The sequence below is a fragment of the Nothoprocta perdicaria genome, unplaced genomic scaffold, assembly GCF_003342845.1.
Source record: "Nothoprocta perdicaria isolate Ctin4 unplaced genomic scaffold, notPer1 scaffold_366, whole genome shotgun sequence".
Classification (NCBI taxonomy): domain Eukaryota; kingdom Metazoa; phylum Chordata; class Aves; order Tinamiformes; family Tinamidae; genus Nothoprocta; species Nothoprocta perdicaria.
The window spans coordinates 206523-224566 of record NW_020455606.1 but is presented as its reverse complement, the minus strand read 5'-3'; the positions used below and the strand labels follow the sequence as shown (position 1 = coordinate 224566).

The 18044-nt window shown below is 39.1% G+C and overlaps 1 protein-coding gene across 6 annotated transcripts in view; it reads right to left on the bottom strand.

Moving 5' to 3' along the window:
* The window catches only part of LOC112951708 (rap1 GTPase-activating protein 1-like), a 34814-nt gene that overhangs the window by 3083 nt on the left and 13687 nt on the right, over positions 1-18044 (bottom strand). For 2 of the 6 annotated variants that reach the window (XM_026044457.1, XM_026044456.1), the window contains exons 7-18: positions 11005-11108; positions 9612-9690; positions 9246-9299; positions 9066-9149; positions 8707-8807; positions 7954-8083; positions 7489-7644; positions 7153-7224; positions 6755-6841; positions 5982-6116; positions 3055-3158; positions 1967-2083 (exon numbers count right to left, since the gene is read on the bottom strand). In XM_026044457.1, coding sequence (XP_025900242.1) covers positions 1967-2083; positions 3055-3158; positions 5982-6116; positions 6755-6841; positions 7153-7224; positions 7489-7644; positions 7954-8083; positions 8707-8807; positions 9066-9149; positions 9246-9299; positions 9612-9690; positions 11005-11108 — 1223 coding nt within the window. Of the gene's footprint in view, positions 1-1962; positions 2084-3054; positions 3159-4176; positions 4539-5981; positions 6117-6754; positions 6842-7152; positions 7225-7488; positions 7645-7953; positions 8084-8706; positions 8808-9065; positions 9150-9245; positions 9300-9611; positions 9691-11004; positions 11109-18044 lie in introns of those variants that run through there. The other 4 variants (XM_026044463.1, XM_026044462.1, XM_026044464.1 and 1 more) reach the window with 3 other exon arrangements.

Sequence of the window (18044 nt, the reverse complement as noted above, 5' to 3'; positions counted from 1 at the left end):
CTTTTGTGCTAATGCCGTCATGATGCAMATAGTCTGCTTTGTATGGTGAAATGTATGGTGAAAGACAGGTATGTCTGTGATTACCTGTCCCAGATATGATGCAGAAGGTATAATTGGAGTTGAGCTAGTACCTAGCTCTGAAAGACTGGATAATCATATTTTTTGCAAAACTACATGCTACACCTTTCTTTGTGAGCAAACTGTCCAATAATGGGCTGTCCCGTGAACTGTGAATAAATATTTTCTTGTGGTGTTGCACAAGTAATTTTACGTCAATGATTAGAAAAAAAAAACATGCAAAGATAGCATCCCAGTGACAGAGGTAGATGTTACAGCAAAATCAAAAAGACCATGTCTCATGTGCATAAGCAATATTAATCCAAATATTGTTAATGAGATCCCATGCTACATTTGTGCTCCAGAAGACTGTGATTTGTAATACCAAATTTGAAATAGCCATTGCAGTTGACTCACCTGTTAGCTGATGATGGAAGAATGGGAGTTGGGAGRTAGGAACAAATACCAAGAGCTTCAAGTTTTCCAAGGCGTACCCATATTTCATAATAGGGTAATCACACCAGCCCAGGATAATCACAACTGGCCCAGTATTTTCTTATTAGGCAGAATTCTGTCTGGTGATGAAGACTTCATCTTCCAACCAGACTAGGAGTCCTCTACATGTGCCTAGTGCAGAACTTCTAGTTCTCTATCAAGGCACCAAGAATGATGAGGGAAGGGATGTAGAATGATGTAGTCATGCTGAAAGAAGGGGATTGCTGATGGATCAGTGGTTTCACATCTTGTATTCTCTCTTGTCCTTGACTAACAAAGCCATCACTTCAGGTAGTTTGTTTCTCCTAGGTATCGTGCAAACCTCCTCCCCACCAAAATTTCAAACTTCTAGTCACTGCAAAAACTAACCTCACAAAAACATACTGTGACAACAGTCTGGGAAGTCTCAAAGCATACAATTGGATAGACAAACTTCTAAAGACAGTCACCAGCCTGTAATTTTAGGTAGAATTGGGTCTGGCTGGAAGGAAGGCTCTTCCTTTCCAGACCTGGTATCTAGAGCAACTACAGTCATACAGGCCTGGCTCTAGGGCATGTTATAGCAGCCTCAGTCCAGGAGAAGGATATGGCCTCGTACTATGATATAGATTTCATTTAAGTTTTTGTGAAGAAGTATGGTGTGAAAAGCTGTTCCAGAAAGTCAACTGCAGCCCWGGATTTTGAGAAAGGCTGCTCTGGAGTCTTAGAAAGGGAAATGTGTAATTTATCCAAAGTCCTAAAGTATTTAGACAGGATCACATCCCAGCAGATGGCCTGATAACACATCTGATCAAAAGCAAAGCTGCATTGCTGTCAAAGTATGTTTTTCTCCACTTTCTGATCACCAGTGGATGAAGAGCAATTGCATAGCTCACTGCATGAAGTGTTTTGCAGGAGAACATTGAATGGGGAATGAGATGCTTTACAAATGAAATGCAGGTGAAATACATGAGAGTGCAACACCTGCTGAAACACCCTGGCAGAACTGAATGAAGGCTTKTTCAAGCCAGTTGGGAGCAGTAGTATGAATCCTGCTTAAAGGGCCAGAACTTGAGTACAACCCAACATCCTAACATATCCTAGTCCAAGCTTCTCCCGAAAGGTCCAAAATAATTCCAGAAGAAGCTACAGATAAACCATACACATGAGTAAGCAYTGATAATTTTAGAGCTAGGGCATCGTGTATCCTGTTGGATGCCAKCTACTGTGACCATAATCAAGCTAGAATCACCTTGGAGCATTCCCATCTTTCTCTGCTCTGAATTATGCCAGGAACACAATTCTAATTTTTAGGTAGTGCAGTGCCTGACATGGATAGTCTTAGTGCAGCCTCCAAGAGAAGATGGGTACCACACTTAAGCCAATGCCAGAAATGGTGAGCACCTCTTAAATATTAAAATTATTTTCAACTCACTTGTTCTTCCTGATGGGGAACTCTGGGGAGCTGGGACTAGATGATCCATCAGATTTTAGGTCAAAGAACATTCCTGGACTGTCCAGCACCTTTTGTATCCTCTCTGTAGTGTCTCTGCTGGGATGCAAGGTAAAATAGAAACAGCAATTCCCCAAGGTCAGAGTTTACCCTATCTGTTCTAACACTTCACATTAGGAAGGTTATATGATTTTTTGAAGTGGACAGAGAATAACATAATGCGCAAAGTAATGCATTTAGAGGTATAGCTGTATAAGGTGCAAAACTAAGGTAAGTGATGAGGAACCGTGGCTACTGTGTTGACTTATACTGTTAATGGGAAGTTATTTTAGAATATTGTATTTTCCTCAAAAGGAGTTTTAAATCAGTTTTATTTAAGTGAGAAAATAGGTCCTTCACTAAGAAAAAGTCCAATAGAATAAAGGAAAAAAAAAGGTGAAATGTATTAGATGAAAATTCTTCCTTTTGTGAAATCATTGKTTTCCACATTAAAGGAAGGCTTTTCTCCTTTCACACTGTGTCTTTAAGCTATTTCTTTGAMTTCTTGGAACTGGGAAAACTGTATACTAAGAGGACCCATATACCTTTTCAGATTCTATATACACTCTTAAAAAGGTGTTGCAATTTTATTCACTTAACAAAATAATCTCTGGTGACCAGCAGACTATTTCTGAATGCTTGTAATTCAGTCAAATACCTATTGAAATTATGTGTAATCCCTTAATCATGATTATTTCTTGAATTGTTTCTCCTGTTTCATACCTAAAAGTGATAAATACAGAACAGGAGAACCAGGACTCTTGGATCGTAAGTGTACTTGTTAGTGATCTTACTACATTCCTCCACCCATATTCCTTTTTTCCTTAACTGCTCTTCTCCCGATTTCCAAATGTCCTTTATTCTTCTTCTTCTTGATCCATTAGCTGATCCATTAGCTCTTTCGCATTCCAGCCATTTCCATTCAGTTCTCTTTCCTACCAATTCCCCTTGTGTCCTTACATAAGCTCTTCTGTCTCCTTTTTTTTCTCATTTCCTCTTTTCTCTCTGCCTCACCTTCCCATGGCTCATACCTCTTTTCCTCCTGTATGCTCTCAATGCCAATGGCACTACTCCGTCGCCCATGGAAGCGGCTGGCACGAGTACGTGATGGGCTCCTACCAGGCATGGCAAAAGACTAGAAAAAAAGGAAAATGTAACAGAAAATAGCAAGAGGAACTGGACTGAAGGAAAAAAGAAAAAAGAAAAAAAAAGAAAAAAAGAGAAGGACTGGAGAAGTGTGAGAGTTTGCTACGTGGATTCCAGCTGCTCTCCTTTACTGTGGTATGCCATAGCACTGTCCTGCTCCACCAGCATGAGAAAGAATTCCTTCTGTCAGGTAAAAAGAGAAGCAAAGTCACACAGACACTGTAAGAGAAAGAGAAAGAAATATAGAAACAAAGGCAGAACAAGACATATAGTCTGCAGACAAAGGGACATAAGACAGATATTCTCACATGAACAGAGAAGGACAGGTAGCATTAAAAAGGCAGAGAAAAATAGAAGTTAAATGAGAGAAGGAAGCATCAAGCCCATGTCATTACTATTCTCTAGCTATGTTGTGCTGACATAAAGAATGTATACAACTAGAGTAAACTGTCACCAAGAAACTCCCACACTGAAAAGCTTAATCAGAGATGTTCCTTCAAGTTTGCCTACACTGGCAACACTAGGAAAGAGACTACAGTCAGCAGGATGCCAAGGTGACCATATTTTCAACATCAGAAATACAGATACTTTCCTGGAAAGTATTTGTCATAGATTTATCATGTCCACACTGATCACGTATCTTTAGTATCCCTATTAAACAAGAAAGACTTTGACAGTATCCATAATTGCATTTTTTCTCACTCCAAACTCTATTTATTCATCTGTTTGTTTCCAACATGCAAATTCCATTCGCAGCAAAACAACATCTTGAATAAACACTATGCTGTTATCTATATCACAGAGAAAAATTTTGACTTGTGAAACTGTAAAATGAAACAGTTCTAGTATCTCAACAGTCTTAGCCCTTGTCATTAGACAAATACAGCACCAATCCAGTCAAACCACAGTTCTTTAAATTCTGACACTCTGCAGGATCTAATCCAGGATAGCAGATATAGATGTTTGATGTAAAGTCACGTTTACCTGTATTTTCACACTTTGTATCAATCATCTGAGCTCTAGTTCATGAATGAACTGGTGCTGGAGACAGGCATAGACAAAACAGAGCGCAACACATGCTGTCTAAAACCACATGTGAAATGGAGTGACAGAACCAAAAGACGTTCACAAGAAGAAAGCTCCTTTGTCTTCGGAAGGAGAAACAAACTGTATGGCTGGGTCCCAAGCTGTGCCACATTGTTTCTTACAGTCCACCCTAGCACCTTACCGCGGCAATGGCCTTAGGGCCCTCGGCGACGCTCTGGCTGAGAGCAAGACCAGTTGTGCGGCTGGGCAGGGTAGCTGGTTGCTGTTTCCTTATGGATATCCCCATGGTATCCAGGCTCTGGCTGCGGCCTCTGATCACTCGCTGAACAGAAGGGAGGCAGGGAAACAGACAAGCACAGATACACRTATAGGCATGCACACAGTAGGACAGAACGAAAAACACCACAGAGAGAGAGGGTGGAAAGCTGGGACAGACCAACACAAGTACCAGAGAACTCCTAACTCCTAGAAGACAGCATCCTAGACATTACCTAGACATTTTTTGACCTAGCTGATTCACAAACCTAGATGCCATGGAAGAACTTTTTCCAAATATATTCTCTGCTTTCATCTTCTTTGTCCTACCTGAACAAATAAAGATTTCCTAACAGTATCACAACTTGCTGCATAAGACAGCATCATCTGGAATTGTACTGTTCAGTCTTGCACAAATTTGAGTCCCAAAGAGAAAGTAGCAATATCAAAATTAAAGTCATTTTCTGAGTTTACTTAAGTCTTCTCCAGTCAGCTACACAGGCCATATGTTTATAATTACATACAGATCACAGTACCTGCTAGAAGTCATAAAAGCACAGAAAAGACGTGGAATGGCTATGAAATTCCTGGTTAGCAGCAAAGGCAACACAGGCATTGTAGATATAAATTTACACCACACTACAGCATTCCAGTTCTGACCTAAGCTATGCAGATAYGTGAATGGACTAGTTCCACAGCCCTTAGCAAATCCAATCAGGCCACCAGAGTAGCACAAAGAAGTTAGGTGAAACAATGCTATTTATAATAAGACTCTTTGTACAGACAAATAACATGATAGACAAAAGAAGAGATGAGACTGAAATGGGACGGCAAAATATTCAGACAACTGATGTAAGATCCTTCCTATATAATCAGTCTAAATTAATTTTCCTGTTTATGCACAAACTCCACTTTCTTGCATCATCTTGTATTTGTAAAAGCAGGTCCTGTCGCCTAATCCTGATCAAAATAAAAAGTACTCACTCTAAGCTGAACAACAGGGAATGAGCTTTTAGTAGGAAAGCAAAACATCACTTTTCCTAGACATTACACTTCTGTGTGTCAGAAGTAATCATTAGATGCAATTCTTATAACCCTCAGTGATAATGAAAATGAACTGAGGGAGATCTGCTGCTTCCTACTATTTCTTAACACTTCCTCTTGCAAGCATTCACTCTCCTTTCTATACATCGGTGAATGAAAACCCATCTGGGAACTAGATACTAGCAGAATCATGAAGAGTTTGACTCTTTAGGAACAATATGACATGCCATACTGGACCAAACTGTAGCTCTTAAGAAAGGGGAATAGGAAAATGTCTTTTCTTGAGATATGGTAAGAACAATTGAAGATGGTCTAAAGAAAGACTGCTGTAGGGATAGATGTCTTGTCTGTCTCATCTTAAGAACAGCTGGTCAGCAGGGTCAATATTCATTGAAGGGACACACAGTGAGCTTGAATTGAGTGTAAGCAGCTGACTAAGGAACTGCTACCATATGCCATGACTCACCTTAAAATTCTCAAAGAAACCCCCACTGCCGTTCTCCATCTTTTCATCCTCCCCTACAGACAAGCCCATCATACTGCGGCTACGAAGCTGCAGCTCCTCAAAAAGGCTCTCCAAGAGGGCACTCCGAGTTCTCTCCTGCACCAACAGTAGAAAGAAAAACAAACAAACAAACAAAACTATTGTTTTGTGATTTTTTAATGCTGTTTTCCCAGTATCTCTAAATTAATTTAGATAATATGAAGCAATTTCAGTTTTGTAGTTATAATAATACTCAGCTCTTTTAAACCCTCTCTAACCAAGTGTTTGGATCCCACACCAGATTGTCTTTACATGGCATAAATGCCATTAAAACATTTTTACAGATGTAGAGAGTGAGGCATAGGTTGATGGGAAAGCTTTTTCAAGGTAATCCAAAAGGCAAGCAGCAGAGTCACGCAGAAAATTTTGGTACCTTGAACCAAAATCAGTGGTATCGATATGCTCCTTCTAACAATACTGACTCTCACACTAATACAGAATTTCCTCCAGCAATAGGTATGCATCGTACTCCCATTCTTAACTGATGATTAAATCTTTACATTAGAAGATACCTGTGCATGTCACACCTACTGTAAAAGCATTACATGGCTGAGCACAATTACACTTAATCTTCCTTTCTTAAGTAACTCAAAATTAGAAGCGGAAAGTGAAAAAAAAAATACTCTATGTTCTTAATCTGGTGATAACATAGCTTTATCAATTTAATAAGAACAAACAGGTAAGAATAAACCCACCTCTAATTTAGCAAATTTTTCTGATCGGTAGCAGCTATACTCAGCATTGATGAGCTTGGCCAGGAGAAACTCCCGAAACTCTGCACTCTATAAGATAAGATGAAGACTAGACTGGAAATGAAGACCAGACTGGAGATGAAGACAGCTGTATAGGTATCAGATGTGAAGAGCTCTGCCTGGCTACTCTTTAGACTTCCAAAGTCATCTAGCTAGACTGAAAACACTGAATCAGAATAAAAGTAATAAAAATTAAACATTTATACATGAAATTTGCGGAAATATAATCTAGAATATATACAAATGATAATGTAAAATATATTTAAAAATATAAAAATAAATAGATATATATGATAAAAATACATCTCCTTGCCATGTAATACTGAATCAGAGACACAAACCTTTCTAAATATGGCTGGATTTGGAAGAGAGGGCCCAAAGAAGGGGACATCATCTCGGGCTGTGACTGAAACCTGAAAGAAAACAAGAAAAAAAAATACAGTAAAAAATACAGAGATCAACGAGTGAATGAAGGGAAAGGAGAGCAGGTGGCAGCCATTGGATTTATGTGTTTATTGATAATAGACTTAATTTCACTGGTAACATTGATAGCATTGATTGACAGAGGAAGCAGAGCTGTTGGGATTACCATCGGTTGAACCTCTCCTAAGGATCAAAGAACATATTTCTCCTTCAAGGATCAGTACCACTAAATCACCACAATTGATTCCATTTACCTTGTAGAGAGTCTCCCCACTGGTGCTGTGAGTGAGTTGAATTACCACATAAGCATGTAAGAAATTAGAAGCAATCATATCAGGAACAAAAGGTGTGTTTTCATCCTGGAAGATGATGGCTACAATGTCATTCCCAATGTGACGCTTCCGCTGAAGCTGGTGAGAATGAAATAATAAGTATAAATAAATTATAAGATATTTGAGTATAAAGAAGTAATAAAATCGGGATGCAGGGGAAAAAAAAAAAGCAGAACAGTAAGACAGAGCCTCCCTCTTCAAACATCAGTCTGTCCAGTATCTCCAACCCATGCCATCTCCTCAGTCAAAACCCTCATCACCTCTTTTACCATTAYTTCAGTTTTAATTCCCAACATTTCAGCAGTTAGGCATTCTCCCTCAAACTAGCCCCTCATCAAAAACCCCTCTCATCCACCCTATTGAATTCCTCAGCTCTCCTTACAATACCTGCTGGGAATCTCCCTCAGTGAAGGGCAGCTTTGTAGACACATGAAACATGATCTCCTTGCCCCGGAAATTTGTATAGACCGATTCAGTGCCCGTTTGACCCCTAGTGACATCCAAGCCTCCCCGGAACCTGAATAAATCAATACCGTGTGATACACAGGGCAGGACAGAGGTGAGAGAGATAAGAATGTGGAGAGAAGAAAGAAGATGTAAGTAACACTAGCTCGTACATAAACATTAGCAAAGGTAGTATTTAAGAAAACAGTGACAGAGGGGCACCATATCTTCCCAAAGTTAATGAAATCAGTGAAAATTCACTGTGTTTCTGCTGATTAACTCCCTTGCTTATTAAAAAACAAAAAACCAAACCAGCAGTTCTTAGAAGAACCCCATTCTTTGGCATTCTCTGAGAAACACAACCATACAGAAACAGACAAAAAACATCCTATGGCTTTGTAAAATACACTTGCATTCACACAATCTAAATAAATTATTCTTTGCTGATGGGCCACATCAAGATCCTATCAGACTTGAAAATGAAAACTGCCAGGAGAGATCTGAACTCCCAACTGGCTCACAGAGAGAATGACAGACAAAAGCTTTCTGGTTTCCTACACCTGCACTGGGATTCCCAGAAGATAGGGCTTTTATGAAAGCAGAGCTTTAAGAGTTGTTCATTCAATGATGAAGCATCATAAGCAGTGCTCCCTAACTCAATTCAGTATTGACTTTCTAACTGTACTGGTTACACACCCACGAAAATCTTGCAGCTGAATCCTTTCACCCAGGAAATCCAAGAACTCCAGGAAGCCCAGACTCTCTTCTGTGTTACTGAAGACTTCTTCTTCAGTTGTCTTCAAAAGGAAAAGAAAATGATAAAAAGCACAATCAGTACAAAGAACAGACAATGACTTATAAACACATCCTAGCAGCTTTGAGATCCTGTACAAAGAAAGTAAATGAATCAATATAAGGCAAGCTGGTATCCTTACATTTTATGGAGTCTGTATTTTCCACAGGATAATAGACCCTGTTATCACATTTAAGTTAAAAGAACTTACTCTGTGTTTGGCCTCAAATACCTTGGGATCTCAAGTAAAGAGGGAGCTTACCTGCCCAGGTTTCTGGTAGATGACCCCAAATTTAAAATTATTGCTTATGACATGTTCATCAAATGCCACAATAAGCTGTGAAGCCTGAAGAAATGAAAAGTGAAAAAACACAATTATATATTAATCTCACCAGTCAGTCCTAAATGGCAAAGCACATACAGACATAACAGTACATTATACCTTAGGATAGAGGACAGGAAAGAATCGTTCAACATTCACATCCTCGCACAGAAGCTATYGAGAGAGAGACAGGCAGAGAGAGGTGTTATCAAAGTGTATTCTTGTWTGCTGCTGTTATGACAGCGGGAACATTATTAATAATAATTTGACAGAAGTCCTTTCTGGAGGAAATTTTAAGGTAAAATTAGAAGAAGAGAGAGAAAAGAAGCTACATAGAAGCACAAAAAGGAAGTATATGTCAGTACTAATAGAGAATAGTAAAAAAGAGGGAAATGTGAGGACAGAGATGTGAAAATGAATTGGAGGATYGGGGTTGTGAGAGGCAGAGATAGACTCATGGTGTAAACAGGCAAACATGGATCTCACCTTTGCCATTTGGACAGCATTGGGAAACTCATTCAGACAGGAAATAGGGATGAGATCATGTCTGGTGCCAGTTCGAGTCCTAAAGTTAGAGCAAATGCTGAGGGAGACATAAACAAATCTCGCTCTTTAAACAAATGGCATCTATTCCTTCAGGTCGATCCTTAAAGCAATTAATTCCAGAGGATTAATTTTAAACCTAGCACTTAAAAACACTACAACTACACTACAAAGATGAACTTTGCTCATCCTCTAATTTATTCAGCATCTATCTCTGGGTAATGGTGTTCTGTGGAACCCTAAATGGTTGGGGGTGAAACCCCCAAAAGTTAATTTATTTTGAAGGCTGCCTTGGAAAGTGAATGAATGTACCAGCTCACTGACAGATAATCCTTAGTCTTGAGTATGAAGTTAGGCCTGAGCTAGACTGCCCTCTTACCACAGCATGCATCTTCTCCCAGAGAGTGTTCATGTGTCTCTAAGTAAACAGAACAAAGACAAAAAGCTTTTTCTTTTTTAGGGAAAAGTTTTTTACACAGCAACTCTGAAGATGTGCCTGAAAACACCACTTCAGCTTCTTGAAGAAAACTGCTGAGAGAAGCTCAAAAGGGAAGGCAAAAAAAGAAGGCTCAGAGGTTACTCTAATGGCACCCACATATTGGGAAAGTTACTGCATTGTGTGGGTGGAATTATCCAGAAAGATTTAGATCTCTCCCATCTTCCTAGCAGAAGTAATCACCATAAAATAAAATAAAATAAAATAAAATAAAATAAAATAAAATAAAATAAAATAAAATAAAATAAAATAAAATAAATAAAATAAAATAAAATAAAATAAAATAAAATAAAATAAAATAAAATAAAATAAAAACATTTTATGGGCAATTCATAAATGGAGTTGGTTTGTATATAAACTGACTGAACAAAGAGAGAGAACAAACTCTTCTGCTATTAGCAATTAGCCCAGATTTATTGGGATTGATATATGAGCAGGAGAGAGAAATGAATAAGAAATTCATGCAGGGGACCTAATGCTACCCAATTCTCTTTTGATTAGATTAGATCCATATCTTAATATGTTAATCTTTCAAGGGACACCACTACATTCCAATTTTTAGTCTCCAATCCAGGAAATAGAATAAAATGAGAGAGGCATTATACACTGTACTTCCGTGTTAGTAATGATGAGACATAGGAGTAAGAGTCCTTGTTATTAAAAAATAAAAAAAAAAAWAAAAGAAAAGACAAAAAGAAAAAAGAAAACAACCAAATAACCCAATAGAATCCTGAAAGAAGCAAAATCATCTCTGCTACACTACAACAAGTAGAACTATCAGTACCTTCTTATGTCTTTGAATCATGAAGTACCAAACGCTTCAAGAACAGACATGGTTACCTCAATAACAGGCGAAGATTTTCTTGTTTGTCGATCTGTTCATATTTCACTGAAAGTACCAGGTAACCCAAGGATGTGTCACTGGAGTAAAAGTTCTGGTGCTCCTGAAAACAAGAAAGTCAAAGTAGATTATTCCTATCATGCTTAGAGAGCAGCCATAAGTGATACTGTATTTGATATTATTATCTGGCCAGCACTGTTCATATAGAAAATTTCCATGACCGCTTGAATATGATAGAGATCACTGCTTAGTTACACAGTGTGAACAGATACACAGACAGTCTCTCAAACCTAAGAATAAAAGTAATTTACAAGAAAATAGAGYTCTTCCAAATGTGTTGTTGAAAAGTTCTCATTCTTCCTTCTCAGGACACTTTCAAGAATAGGCTTTTAGAAATAGACTATAGCTGAGAAGGAAGTCAAGTGACAAGGGATGAACTTTGTGCTATGTACATAAGTACAAGTGTTGGTTGCAAAGGTGACTGTGAGGCAGCATATTAATATCCTCAAACATGCCATTGCTGGTTAAAGAAAACAAGTAAACTAACCTTGAATGATAGTTTTTACGTGAAAATTTGGTGAAACTTCTCTGGGAAGCATGTTGGGAGTTAAAATGAAAATCAGAAGAAGGCTATATTGCAATCTGCTCACCATGGAATCAGAAATGTATCCACAGAGATCCTCAGCACAGAACAGAAAATCAAGGCTATTTTTTGGTTTCATTTGCAGAGAAATCTTGAGATGTTCCAAATCCCAGATGATACACCTCAAGATATCCAGAACCATTTGTGGTTATGTCAGGGGAAAAAAAAAAAAAAAAAAAAAAAAAGCCTGTGTCACTCACTAAAATGCTAAAAACTCCCAGGAAATAAGCTTTATACACCTGAATGGGGAAATTTTCGTTTGCAAATATCACACATGAGCTATGAGAAGAGTCACGCATCAGCACAGAGATGAGTTTCAAAAGCCATCTTGTTTGCTGATATACTTCCTAAAGGTAGCGTTGTCTGTCATCTGTTGGCTTGAAAAGTATAATCAAAATGTCTGAAGTTAACTGCAGCTGAAAGTCACACTGAACTTCAAGACGAGAAACCAGAATGCTGTTCAATGAGATTCCTGAGCCAGATTCCAGCCAGTCTGACTTACTGGAATCTTAACTGCTGTGGGGAGTGCACTGTATCAGTTCTGCAACTGGCCATAGCCAGACAGAATGCATGAAGGGGTGCAATCTTTACCAAGGGAGGAGATATGGAGGTCCTAAAATAACTGTTTTTTTGTCACCTTTCAAGCTACTCTGTCTGCCTAGGTTTATCCTGAGTGTAAACCTAGGTTATAAATTGAGATCTGTGTAATACTAACTATGAAAAAAAAAAAGTATCTTCCTCCTTAAGGCTTTTTCTTCCTCCTTTGATTTTCTTTCCCTATGAAAACACAGCGGGGGCAGAAGGCGGAGTTCTTCAACATGCAACAACATTTATCTTTGTCTGTYAGTGCTAAACAGAGGTGAACTATTGAAAAGCTAAATAGCTTACACAGAAGACTGCAACTCGGTGACAAGATACCCTGAAGCCAAGATGACAATGTTGGTCAGAGTCATAGAAACAGTGCAACATTGGAGGTAGTCTGAAATAAAGGTTTGGATGTCAAATGGATCTCTGTCAAAGACAACTAGGTATCTTTCATGAGGCCAAGAGAAAGAGTTGAGAGAAGAGGCCAGGAGTGCTGACATTTCACTTGCAAAGTTATAAAGGTATCGGCCATATTCTTAACTGCTTGTTTTTGTTGGTGAAATAGAATTATTTTGACTACTCAGTAGCAGCACCAGATGAAAGTAAAAGAAATCTTCCTTTTTTTTTTGGCAATATGATCATATGAAGTCAGAGAACATGAAAAGATCTTTACAGCAATCGAAATGGATTCATTTGCCCATTCTCTTCCTTTGAGAAAAAAACAAAAATGATCAACTCGAAAAAAAAACCCAGTAACATCTGGTCACCTGGTAGGTGACCAAATRATTACATGAGCACAAATGGGAAGACAAATATACCTGAATATACGTGAATATCCAAACAGCGATAGATAATTAAAGAGCTTATGGCAGTGGTCGGCCAGCATCATGATTCCAGCAAGCCATCTTACTGAAGGAGAGTAAAGTTTCATTTGCCAATCAAATGAAAACAAAGACCTAAAAACTAGTATAATTGCTGGCAACTTCAGAACAAAGAACCACTAAGGCAGGGTAGGTTCCAAAATAATACCTGATAAGGTTGTCTCCGTTCAGGCCTTCCCTGAATCTCTGCTTGGAGAAAACTGAAAAAAAAAGAATCTTGGGCTGATGAGAGCTTATCATGATAGGAAAACAGTATCAGGCACCTGAACACATGCATTTGCATGCCAGTTAAAAAAATAAAAATCCTAAATATGAAAAGACTTGAAGTCTTGACAAGTCAGAGAACATGTTTACTGAAAGCATAGCCTTGCAGTAATGAAATGATATAACAGAAACCTTAAAATAACAAAGGACATAATTAAAATTATACCTATTTAATAAAAATGCCCTTTGAGTGATTTGGTATATAAATAGTTTCTGCCTTTTTCTCCGAGGTTTAATCAGAATTTCGCATTCATAATTTAAGATGAAGTTTCTTGCCATTATTTTATTGATCAGTTTTAATCTGAATTAGTTTCCCAAAACAGTTCACAGAACTGCAGCAGTACTTGAGCTCAAAGGCACAGCATAACGGAACAATACACGACCACTTGTAAAAGCAAGGGAGGATTTTCTTCTTTCATCTGCAGTGCCAACTTAAAGTCTTTATGAAACTGCACCCTAAGATTCTTCAACTGGCATTTCCATAGTACATCAGTATTAAAATTTTCTTACCTCAGCTACTTTTATTATAGCCTTCTGAAGACAACTTTTGCAGTTAACATCTTCCAGTGTAACACAAGCTCTTAAAGTCTTCTTTCTAGAGCCAAAGTGAATCTTACTGTGTAATCATCATAAAACCAAATTCAGATCATGAAATAAAGGAAAGGAACTGAGTARTGGCTTGTATGTCTTAGAACATTTGTTTGTTTGTTTGTTTGTTTTGCAGGGTCTGCTGTAAGTTGTTCTGTAAAAAGGGCCAAAACAATTGTCTGGGTTTGAATGACTTAGCATATGCACACCCACAAAAAAAATGTCCAGCTATACTCTATTCTCTAGAATAAAGATCTATAAAAAAAAGAGTAATAAAATTATGGACTCTTTGCAGACTAAAAAATGGCTAGCTATTCAGAACATGCAAAAGCTCCCTTTTTTTTTTAACCTTTCTGAAATAAACTTCCCAAGTTTTCAGCAAGATGACAACCCAGGCCATACACATGAAATTACTGGTATCTCCAACTTTGAACTGAAGAAATAAATTCCTCGTGGAAAAGCTGTGAACTCTTTCCTTACCTAAGCTTTTAAGCCATGCACACTGCCACGTTTACATAAAGAGCTTCCACAGTCCAAGTCCGATCCAGCGAGCATTTGCAACCTTTCATACCCATGACATCTGGTAGAGTTTTCTGTGATGGAAATAGGAGTCCTGTTCACGTCGTTCTTTTGTGGTACAGCCTTGCTCACTGACTTACATGTTTAATGACACAGATACAGATTCATTTCAATTAAGACTAACACCCCTCTTGTCAAAATGTTCTGTCCACTACTTTTTCATTTTCTTGTGTTTCTCAAGTGAAAATACTGCTATTTCTTTCCCACATACAAATATTGTGTAATATTCTTACCTGCAAACATTGAGTGAAAAACTGTCTAACTGCTCAGAGCAGAACATAATTTAATAATGATTTAGTTATTTTTTTCACAGATTATTTTTTTCAGCATATACAGTCTCATTTCTGTCCACCTCAGTGGACATTCAATATACTTTACATTGCAAAGTGCCTTCACCTCTGTAATGTTAAGGGCCTTCCAATAGCAATTCTATAATTTGGCTTTCACATTTACATTCCACACAAACAGCTGTGGCAGAGTTTTTCCAAAATTATTGTGGTTACTCTTGTTCCCATACCACTGTTTTTGTGCTGCCTTACTTATGTCTTGCATGTGCAAATGTCACTCTCTGTGATGGGGAGACTCTTCTCAGAAGTACCAAGTAGCAGGACAAAARGCAATGGGCACAAAGTCAAATACAGAAAATTCCATCTGATCATAAGAAAACATTTTTTTTTCCACTGTGAAGGGCAGTTGAACACTGGAACAGATTGTCCAGCAAGGTTGTAGAGTTTCTAACATCAGAGATATTCAAAATCTGACTGGCCACTGTCCTGCGTAACCTGCTCGAACAGGAGTGTTGGGCCAGATGATTTCCAGAACRTGCTTTCCAACACAAATCATTACTCTGCAATAATTCTGTTCAAGCAGGATTCCTTCAAAAATGAATTGATTAGAGTGTGAGAATGATCTATTCTACCTCCTGCCTGWTTTTTAACCCTTGTTTGCAGTTTTTAGGAAACAGGGAAAACAAGATATATTGAATAATGAAGTAATTTAAACAGCCAGTAAGCATTACCCAGTAACGTGCATGCACAGAAATAGCAATCACTCACTATTCAACACCTGCTCTTTACCAAAATGCTTGCCAATCAGCAGTATCAGCAGAATAAGTAATGTCTACTGCTAAAAGTCCATGTATGCCATCAACTACAGATTTCACAAATAAATCATAATCAAATCTTTGTGCATATAAAGCTCAACATCCTTTGTGCAACAATCTGTGTCTGTTTACACCAAAAGATCTACCTTTTATCCAATATCAAATACTGTCATTTAACTCAAAAAAGACTGTGAAAACAGAGGGCTTGATGAACATTTGAATGGGCTGAAGAAAATTCTGGTAAGTTGCATCCAAAAAGCAGTGCTACATTTGCATTAACTTTTCTGGGCCTAGATCGGTTACTTTTTGCTTGTGGAATGAACTAAGCATGTTTTGTTCACCACTAGAAAAGGAAGAATGTAGGAGAAAGGAGTTCTTCTATAGTACTGAAACACTGATGGTTGTACTGTTAGTTATTTAGTACTCTTCATTTTGCAATTATATAAAGTCTGATGGAAAGTGAAATCCTGGATCTTCATTTGGAATGAGCATTGACGGTATTAGGTGAGCAGAAATACTACAACTAGACCAAAAATCATACCCCAATTATCTTGTATGTAGCTACTTCTAGAAACATTCCGGCTCAACCCCAACTTTACCATGACAGAGAAATAATTACAGTTGGCATATTGAAGGATTCCAAAACGTCCCAAACGTTCCAAACATTCCAGAACATCCCAAAACATCCAAAATGTTAACAGGCTGTAGAACAGACCTGTCAGCCCTGAGAAAAAGCTTCTGGGAAAGGTTTTTAATATGATATTAACATTGGTTTGTTTCTAGTGTTATATACTACACATGATCATTCAGACAAATCTGACTACCGCTCACTAGACTCCAGCACAGCTGCTCAAAATTCCAGTACTTCTGTTTTTAAACTTYACAAGTAGTCACAGAGATAATTCACTGAATAAGCCATAGCATGAAGGCATTCACCAGGATTTCTGTTCTCCTCATCCTATGAAATGAGTCGCAGAACAGATTGAATTTGTTCTCAAGTGCTCTTGATGGTTACTATGATCTCAAGATTCAATCTCAGAATCAACTATTTCCCTAAAAAAGCCAATGTGGATGGATAGATGGAGAAATGTTCACCTTCTGAGGCCAAGCCCTGCTTCCCTATCTATCAAATCAGATTTTGTTTAACACAAGGAACACTTAACACCAAGCTTACCTAAATCAAACTACTACAAACCCCATTCATAGAATAATAGAATCCTTAAGGTTGGAAGGGACCTTTAGAGATCTAGTCCAACCTCCTTGCACATCTAGAGCATGTGGCACAGGGCTGCATTCAAGCAGGTTTTGAAGATCTCCAGAGAAGGAGATTCCACAACCCCTCTGGGCAGCCTGTGCCAGGGCTCTGTCACCCTCACTGTTAGGAAATAGTTAATTTTCTGCAGAACTTTTGGTGCTTCAGTTTGTGGCCATTTCCTCTAGTCCTGTYGATGGCCACCACTGAAAAGAYGCCATCCCCTCCTCCTCCTCACTCCCTCCCTTGAGGTATTAACAGACACTGATCAGGTCTCCCCTCAGCCTTCTCTTCTCCAGGCTGAACAGACCCAGCTCCCTCAGCCTTTGCTCAKAGRGCAGATGTTCCAGGCCCCTGATCATCCTGGTAGTCCTGCGCTGGACTCTCTCCAGCAGCTCCACATTCCTCTTGTACTGGGGAGCCCAGAGCTGGACACTGTTGTGGCCTCACCAGAGCTGAGTAGAGAGGGACAATCACCTCTCTTGACCTGCTGGAGACGCTCTTCTTAATGCACCCCAGGATCCCGTTGGCCTTCTTGGCCACCAGGGCACACTGCTGCCTCATGGTCAACTTGTCGTCCACCATGACACCCAGGTCCCTCTTTGCATGGCTGCTCTCCAGAAGGTCAGTCCCCCGCCTGTACTGGTGTCTGTGGTTATTCCTCTCCAGCTGCAGGACCCTGCATTTGCCCATGTTGAACTTCATGAGGTTTCTCACCGCCCAGTTGTCCAGTCTGTCCAGGTCCCTCTGGATGGCAGCACAGACCTCAGGGCTATCAGCTACTCCTCCCAGTTTGGTATCATCGGCAAAGTTGTTAAGGGGGCACTCTGCCTTCATCCAGGTCACTGATGAATAAATTGAATAGGACCAGACCGAGGACTGACCCCTGGGGAACACCGCTAACTACAGGCYTCCGACTGGACTCAGCGCCACTGATCACCACCCTCTGAGCTCGCCATCCAGTCAGTTCTCTGTCCAGATCACCATCTACTCATCCCATACCTCTGGAGCTTGCCCAGGAGGATGTTGTGAGGGACGATGTCAAAAACCTTGTTGACATCCAGGTAGATGACATCCACCACTCTCCCCTCATCTATCTAGCTCATCATTCCATCAAGGAGGCTATCAGGTTAGTCAAGCATGAT